Here is a 9,123-nt window from a genome sequence, read left to right on the forward strand (position 1 = left end):
ACCCTTCCAAGACTAGACCCCACCCAAACATGGACCAAGGCTCTAAAATGACCTATTTCCTCTTTTGGGAGTATGTTGTGCGTACTCCTTCACTACACCATGCGTACTAAGTTTCCACAGAAAACGGGACAGGGACACGCTACGCGCTGCGTACCCCAAGGTTACGCCCTACATAACCCTCTGCTTCATTAACTTCCTCATTAAGTCCTTAATTCTTAAAGACTAAATGTTCAACTCACATATCTTAATCTAAGGGAGGTCCTGATTGATAAAGTCATCGACTTTAAGCTTTTTCATGACTTAATAGAGCATAAAATCAAGCCCTAGATCCAAAATACACTCCAAGGTTTAAGATCTCATGCATGGAAGAATAGGAGTGTCCAAGTTCCCATTTTTATGACAACATACATCCATAATTGGCTAAAAATGATGCTTAAGAGTTATGGAGTCGCTAATACTAACAAGAATCAAACTATGAGACCAAAAACATGCAAATCTTTAAGCTATCCTAGATCTAAACCGAAGAATCATAAAGGTTCAAGCTTTATACGTTCTAAGGCTTGCAAATGGGATGAAAGTTTTGGATATTAAAGCTTCATGTTTACCAAGACTTCTCCAATGGATTCGTTCTTCACAAAACACAAAAAAACTCACTCATAATGCTCAAGATCCTCACAAAGTAGCTAGCGTTAATGATTTATTGTAGACGTGTAGGCTAAAGATAAGTGATGCCTCAAGAGCTTAAGGTCCTTTAAATAGAGTTTAAACCCTACAAATTAGGGTTTGAACACTACGACTCTACGTGCTGCATACTCCAGGTACGCCCAACATAGAGCGTTAAATGCCCGCATTCCATTTCTCATGCTACGCCATGCGTAACAATAAGTTATGCCCCGCGTAAGGGCCAATTTTGCGTTAATTTAAAATATGAAATGTTCAAATTGAAAATACCTGAAAGACAGGTGTTGCAAATACCCCATTCCAGAGAAGTTGGTTATTTAAAAAAAATAATAATAAATAAATAAAAATTGGGGTTCTTTTACAAAACTTACATACAAAAGTTGTTAAAAAAATGGAAAAAGTTAACGGCTAGAGTTATCTAAAACATATATATTCAAATAGCATAATTTCTTAAATAATTTTAGTATAATAAACTAAATTACTATTGTAACAATATACTTTTCTATAATCACGATTAAAAATTTGCTTACCTTATATAATTAAAAAAAAAATGAAAAAACGTTTAACGAGTCAACCTAATTCAATCATTGTGTCTTAACATGTATTAACATATGTGAATGTGTCGATATATAAACAATAAAAAATATATATATGTCTAGATATACTTTTCCAGATTAAAATAAAGAGACCTAAATTATTGCTTTATGGGTAGAGCATCTTTTTCATTGATGCCAAAAACAAAATAGGACAATCACATTTAACGAGATGGGTTTTTATATATATAAAAATACATATACAAACACTAGCACAAGGAACTCTCTCAAGCGGATGTTGCCATTAACAATGGAATTAGAGTTTTTTATAACGTCATGGTTATTGTTATTTGTCTTCTTATTTTCCACTTTCCTTCTTTTTCGAGGTAAGAAATATCCAGATCGATTCCCACCCGGTTCTTTGGGACTACCAGTAATTGGGCAAAGCCTCAGCCTTTTGAAGGCCTTGAAAGCCGATAAGGTCGATAAATGGTTTCAAGAAGGAATAACAAAACACGGGCCTATTTGGAAAACCAGTCTTTTTGGATACCCGACAGTTGTTTTACATGGTCCAGCTGCAAATAAGTTCATCTACACTTGTGATGGGAACATACTCAACAACTCACAACCACCATCACTCAGCAGAATCTTTGGTTCGAAAAATTTAAGCGAGTTGACTGGCAATGATCATAAACGAGTTAGAGCGGCTCTTGTTTCATTTCTGAAACTTGAAGTGTTGAAGCAGTATGTTACGAAAGTAGATGCAGAAATCCAGCACAACCTTCAAACACATTGGCATGGTAAACAAGATGTTCAGGTACATCATATTTTTTTCCTCTTAAAATAATATCCAAATCAGATCTGAATATGATTCAGTTATAATGTTTTAGCATATATATTAAAAAAATTGATTACTGTTAAACTCTATATTTCATAAATCTATATGGACGTACTTAATGGGATGTGTGTTACAATACTGATTATATATATGGGGTTAATTTAGGTGAAAATTTTATAGTACGTGAAATGAAAACAATGCATAATCAATAGAAAGTAACTTGTCGTATTTTTTATCCAAATTTTCAACTATCCATAAAAATATTTTTTTGATCATTAGATGATTATTTCTACAATGTTGTAGGCACAACCCGTGATTAAGACCTTGACCTTCAACGTAATTTGCTCGCTACTCTTTGGGATCGAAAGAGGGCCTAGAAGAGAGAAAATGATACCACTTTTCCAAGACATGATCGAAGGTGTGCTAGCAATTCCAGTCAATTTTCCATTCACTAAGTTCAATCGTGGGATTGTAGCAAGAAGGAAACTACTGCCAATGATTATAGATCTTATACATGAGAGAAGGGAAACACTTCAAGAACAAAAACAAGAAGCTATTAATCATCATAAAGATCTTATAAGTTCATTACTTAGCATTCATGATGATGATGGATCACCAACGATGTCTGATGAGGAGATCATTGACAACATCATTGTTGTGATGGTTGCAGGATATGATACAACCTCATCCCTCCTTACGTTTTTGGTTAGACTTTTGGCCAACAATGAATCCGTCTACTCAAGTGTAGTTCGTGGTAAAGCATCTTATCCCCATTTCTATCGTAATCATTATAAAAAGAGAAATCAAACATTTTCTTATTTTTTCTCATATTCCTACACATTTAACATTGTGACACTTCTCATTTAATAAAGTTAATAAAAATATATTACATTTGTCATCATCTAAAAGTGATAGAAAGATGGAAATGAAGAATAAGAAGGATGATACTATTAATTTCTCTTATAAAATATACTAAGATATGCATGTATTTTTGTTACAAAAACACTCATGCCTTAAGTACTTACTATTGGTCCAACATGTGTGCCTTAGCTTAAAAAACGTCAAAGAGGTGCCATGTTTAAACCTATGCATCACCGTTGTGATTCACCCCAATGTTGTTGTGGGGTATAGAGAAACTCATGATTGACATGTTACAAGCAAATTGTTTATCCAAATGGTTTGAGCACCAATAGCCACGGGCCCACGTCATGACCTGAATTGCATTTTTTTACCGATCGAGTTTACATCATTGAAATTGTAGAACAAGAAGAAATTGCCAAGAGTAAAGCAGTCGGGGAAGCTTTGACATGGGAAGACCTAACCAAGATGAAGTACTCATGGAGAGTAGCATCCGAGATGTTAAGGATAAACCCTCCCATTAATTTGAGCTTCCGACGAGCTACACAAGATATTGAGTATGGAGGATATACAATTCTTAAAGGATGGCAAGTAAGTCACATAAATGATTAGCCAATAAAGACTTAATTAGACACAAAATATGATTTTGCATGATTTGTTTTTCAGGTGTTGTTATCTCAATCCATGACACACATGAACAATGACATTTTCAAAGACCCGACCATGTTTGATCCAACACGGTTTGAGAAGCATGCACCACAACCACCACCTTTCAGTTTTGTAGCATTTGGTGCAGGACCTAGGATGTGTCCTGGTATCGAGCTTGCAAAAATGGAAACTTTAGCTATGATGCATCGCTTGGTGACACAGTTTACATGGGAGATTCTTAAGAAAGATGAATCCTTCAAGAGAAACCCAATGCCAAAATTCGATCAAGGATTGTTAGTTCGGATCAAACCCATAAAAGCAACATTTATGTCATCGCAAACTTCATTGTAGGCAAGATTCGAGACAATATTGTAGCACTCCAAAAAAAATCACAATAAATTTAAAATTTTCAAAACCAACCATTAATCAATATTGTTTACAAAAAGAGTTATTGTTTCAAAAGCATTATTTCAAATCAGAGTTTTCCCAAGACCCAGTGACATAAAACAGGAAACTGTGTACGATCAAGCCTTCGCCTTCCCATGATCCTCTGAAGTGCCTGAAACCCTAAACTAAAACTGTAAGCCAAAGCTTAGTGAGTTCCCTCAAAGTACCAACACACAAATGTGGGAATAGTGTCTAAGGCTGCAACTATATTAGGCAAGTATTTGACCCGGTTGTGCATGGTCCTTTTGGGTTGCCTTCACCATAGCAACTTGATAGGATGATTTATTAAGAGAGAGTAAATATTATTAGTATATTATGAGAATAATATAAAGAATAATATATTGTTATTTGATTAATATAAGTCATAGAATTAATTGGAATTAATTTGGTGACTTAAAGAGATTAATTAAATAAGAAGGTATAAACTGTCAATTGTTTGATAGTTAAACTTTAGACTGTAAATCCATATAGATATGGATTGGACGGATTCTAGAAGCTAAAGGATAGCTCAAATCGTCCAAGAGTTATCTAAGGAATGGATTTGGATAGCCTTAAGAGAAGATTATCCAATTAGGGTTTAGGTTGTAACCCTTAAGGAGTCTACAAGTATAAATAGACCCTATGGCATAAGGAAATAAAAACTTTGTCTAAAGTATAGAACCCCTGGCCGATTTCCTCCCCTCTCCTCTCTCCCAAATCATCCTCCTTGCTATTCGGTGTTTGTAAGCCATTAGAGGAGTGACAATTATGACTCTAGAAGCTCCAAGACAACAAGATCAACAAGGAATTCAAAGGTATGATTCTAGATCTGTTTTAACATTGTTCTTACACCTAAATAGTCATTAGAAGTCTTGGATTCAAAGCATGTTTAATTAGAAAGCCTAGATCCAAGCCTTAGGGTTTTGCATGCGCACATAGGAAAGTTCTTATGGCTAAAACCCATCAACAAATACATATAACAACATTTAATGGGTCGGTACCTGTCACACCCCCGAACCAGACAGCGGAAACGTCTGAGGGCTATTGTGACTTAATTGAATACCATCACAATGATTATACATGAATCATAACATCATTCATCACCATGCATTGAAATATTACAACTGATATTGTTTACATTCAGTACATTGTTTTAAAAACATTACATTTCCAAAACATAAACCGTTCGATAATATTTAAACAAAACATCATGACATCACTGGATACATTTTCTTCGATTTACCTGTTACCTGAGAATACAAGTATTTTGGAAAAACGTCAACATATGAAATGTTGGTGAGTTCATAAGTAATGTTTGAAAAGAAAGGATTTGTATAACTGTGAAAACCACCAGAAAATCCGATATTTTCTGAAAAGAGTATTGTATATAAGAAAAAGTGTGAAGATCCATAAGTATGCTTGTTGATTTTTGTAAACGTGAATAATTGTTAGACTTTGTATACGTCACATAGGTGAAAGTGTTGAATTTCCCCAGGAAAACCCGATGTTTTCCTAATACATCAAATTACGTGTCTTATTTATTGTTATACCGATACGACGTTTGTTTTTGATAATTCCAGGTGACATTGGATTAATTATGGGTTGTGAGTCGTTATAATCACGCATTAATGAAAATGACTAGTTTACAACTACCAAATACAGACGATCCCTTAGGCGTCGTCCGTACTACTCACTTAATCCAACCACCCTGACTTCTCATAGCCCCACAACCGAGGAGAAAGGAGGGTACGAAGCCCCCCGTTATTTCCATAAGTCGTTCAAAGCTATCGTGAATGCGAAAGGCACTTGGCCCGACTCGCATTTGACTTCTCGACTTTCCTAGTAGTACCAATGGACCCTTGGGGCCCAACAACACAATAAAACTATTGAAAGTCCTTTTACATGGAATTAGGTCATAGAAGGCCCAATAATATGTAAGCGCGTTCCCTTCGGGCCTAAAGATCATGTCATTGGGCTAGCTAGGCCCAACAAGCACGATTTGAAACTTTCAAGCCAAAAGATTGAATATTGACTTCTCGTAAATTTTCGCATGTGTATTGAAGTTCTATTGTTTATTGAATTTTGATTCGTTATTGATTCGAGACCGAATCAATTCGTTTGGTAACGATATTGGTGTTGAAAACGTATTTGCTATTACGTTTCGCCGGTAGCCATGGTACTCGTATTTTATCTTAAGGGATTTACTGTTTTAAACATTAGAGTTTTCCCTTTTATGCTCCTTCTTGGATAAAATTTACACTTTGAACCCTTTATATAAAAGAATTTCCATTTTAGTCCTGAAACCATTTTTCTTGACACTTTAGTATCAAAACTTGTTGAAAAGACATTTTCAGCCCAAATTTACTTGATAAACAGTTTAAGTCCTTCAAAAATGAAATTTTCTCGGTTGAAACCCTTATTTTCGCAACTTTACAGTTTTGGCCCAAAATGGAAAATTTTTGCATTTTTGGTCCCTTTTGACTTTGAAAACATTTTTGACCCCTGAATTAGTTTTATTACACTAGTAATCCCCTGTTTTACAGAAATTTGCAGTTTCAGCCCCTCTATTTCAGAATTTTCGCAATTTGGGGCTTATTGGGCCGAAAAGCCCATTTTTAGCCCATTATGTTCAAAATTTACATTTTATGCCCCTCAAAGTGTTGATTTTCAGGAAAATTTTATTAGAAACTGTTTGGACTCTTTCCAACCTCCAGAAATTATCATTTGTCGATTTGGGCCCTTAGCTTTTGTATTTTTAACAATTTGAGCCCAAAAATGGGTTTTATGTCCAAAAATGTTCATCCTAACCAAATAAATTATTTTTATTGACTTGATTAGTGTAAAATGGTATAAGCTATGTTTATTTCATTCCTCATATTGTAGATCTCGGTTTTTAGGTATTTTTAGCTAACATATTCATCACAAATCACATAAGATCATACATATAAGCATAAAAATCACACAAGGCATACATTTACTCATAGATCTACACATTTGATTGTATTCTCCCCCACAAAAACTTATAAAAAAAGAAAAATAGGGGGTATGAAGCTCACCTTGGGTGTGGTTTCGGTTTTGGAAGGAAAATGAGAAGAAAAATCGGCCTTAGCAACCCTCCTTGGAAGATCTCGAACTTAGATGCTTCTAAGGTGCTAAATCATAAGTTTGAATGGATTAAGAGGTGATTTTTAGATGAAATGAAGTAGCTAGCTTAAGGATCTAAGAAATTTCTTACCTTAGATGATGATTTTTATGGAAGAAGCCCTTGAACTCTTCTTAGATCTCGAAAATATGGAGGAGATATGAGAGAGTTTCTTGAGAGAATGGAGAGTGAAATGTGTGTGTGTGTGCTTCGACTCGGCCGAGAGCAAGAGAGAGAGGGAGAAGAAGAGAAGTGCTTGCATGGGAAGATGAGATTGCATGGATGTTTGGAGTGCAAAAGCTTAGATATCCTCCATATAAAAATGAGGTGGCAAGCAAAGTCAACCCTTCTTCTTGGGTTTGTAGTTTGGGCCGAGAGATAGAGAAGAGAGATGGAGATTTGGCCCTTTTATGTTTAAGTCCATAATATGGAGCCCAAGTTAATGGTTTTCGCCCCATTGGCCCTTTTAGAGTAATTCACGGCCCAAATAAATATAAATATGATTCTTATGGCCCATTAGCGCTAATTTGGTTAGTTATGGCCCAATGAGGTCCATTAAGGTGTTTTATTTCATTCTAGGCCCAATCTGGCCCAAAATGTTAAAATGAATGAAAGTGGATCCAATTAGAGCCCATTTATGAGTTCTAAGCCCAAGATGGTCAAATTGGAAGCTTATTGGTCCATTGGACCCAATAGGGAAGTCCTAGTCCAAAATGGACTTAAACAAGAACTTCTAGGGTTTCCAATTGCTTATTGACTACTTGAAATGCTTGTATGAGGTGTTTGATTGAAGTTTTGTTGTCATAGAGTATGCATCATACATGCTCTTATGTTTTTGATTCATAATTTGGTTTAAATGTTGGTTACAAGGCACAAAAATTTCTAGTTGTGACAGTACCAAAGTCTGGCATGCTAATCGGGCCCTCAACTCATATCTATATTGCTATCGGGTTTGTTGACTACCACACAAAGCAGTACAACCTCAACCCAACACAATACGTCGACATACGTAACATATAAACATAACACATAACCAACAATTTCAGATAATCATACAAATCTACTAATCAGCTACCAACTAGCATAATACTATCCTAACCTGGATAAATAATCTAGTGGGTTGGCATTGGTGCCTTCGACCCACGGGTACAGTGAGGAAGACTCGCCTGAATCGAAGAACTCGAAAACACTACGATACAATCCCTTTCTCAGCACTACTTGCTCCCAAGAATCCACTAACACCAAAATCAGATAGAATCTCAATTAATAGCCCCAAATCCTCAAGGTTGACCCGAGTCAAACTTTGTCAAAAAGTCAATGGCCAACGGTCAACGAATGTCAACAGGCAGACCCTCACAACATGACCATCTATGGCTCACGTCGTGAGCCACTACATGACAAAGTAGTCTTGTCTCTCACTCCTCACGACGTGACATGCATAATCCTTACGTCGTGAGATCCGTCTAAGAGCCAATTCGATCCAAAAACCTCTTAACCCATTAAGCCACTACTCCATCTTTTTCTAGGAGGCTTCCTAACACTCCTAGGATCATAAAAATCGATGCTTTAAGGTCTTGCATGTCCAATACAACACTTAAGCTCAAACTAGGTCATTCATGAAGAAAAAGGAAGTAATTTCTCAAGCATGGACTTAAACCTCCTCCAAACTTTAGATCCATGACATATAAGCACAAAGGGACCCTAATTAAGGACCCATAAAATTGCCAACTTTATGGAGTCCTAACACTCTAACTCTTAAGATCTTGGATAAATATGCATAAAACCTTAGATCTAGCAACAATGAAACATAATTCTTGGATCTTGATTACTCATATTGGTCCAAAAGTGTATAGCTAAGGGTTGCAAATGAAACATCCAACCAGAAACTATGCTTCCATGGTGATCTCTTCCTCTTCAAACCACCAAAACTCCACCAAAAGCGTCAAGAATCATAAAGAGAGACTAAGGTTAGGGTTTTACTGAGTTTAGGGATGAAG

The 9,123-nt window shown here is 35.9% G+C and overlaps 1 protein-coding gene across 1 annotated transcript; it reads left to right on the forward strand.

Annotated features, from left to right (window-relative positions):
- The first annotated feature begins 1,480 nt into the window (after positions 1 to 1,480).
- LOC145063363 (cytochrome P450 716B1-like) lies at positions 1,481 to 4,003 on the forward strand. The gene is made up of 4 exons (XM_079010953.1): positions 1,481 to 2,031; positions 2,356 to 2,806; positions 3,314 to 3,501; positions 3,577 to 4,003. The coding sequence occupies exons 1-4, from the start codon at positions 1,510 to 1,512 to the stop codon at positions 3,907 to 3,909; spliced, it is 1,494 nt and encodes a 497-aa protein (XP_078867079.1). The 5' UTR covers positions 1,481 to 1,509; the 3' UTR covers positions 3,910 to 4,003.
- The last annotated feature ends 5,120 nt before the right edge of the window (positions 4,004 to 9,123 follow it).

Source organism: Lactuca serriola, chromosome 7 (genome assembly GCF_051521515.1).
Source record: "Lactuca serriola cultivar US96UC23 chromosome 7, Lser_US96UC23_V15, whole genome shotgun sequence".
In the NCBI taxonomy this organism is placed as follows: domain Eukaryota; kingdom Viridiplantae; phylum Streptophyta; class Magnoliopsida; order Asterales; family Asteraceae; genus Lactuca; species Lactuca serriola.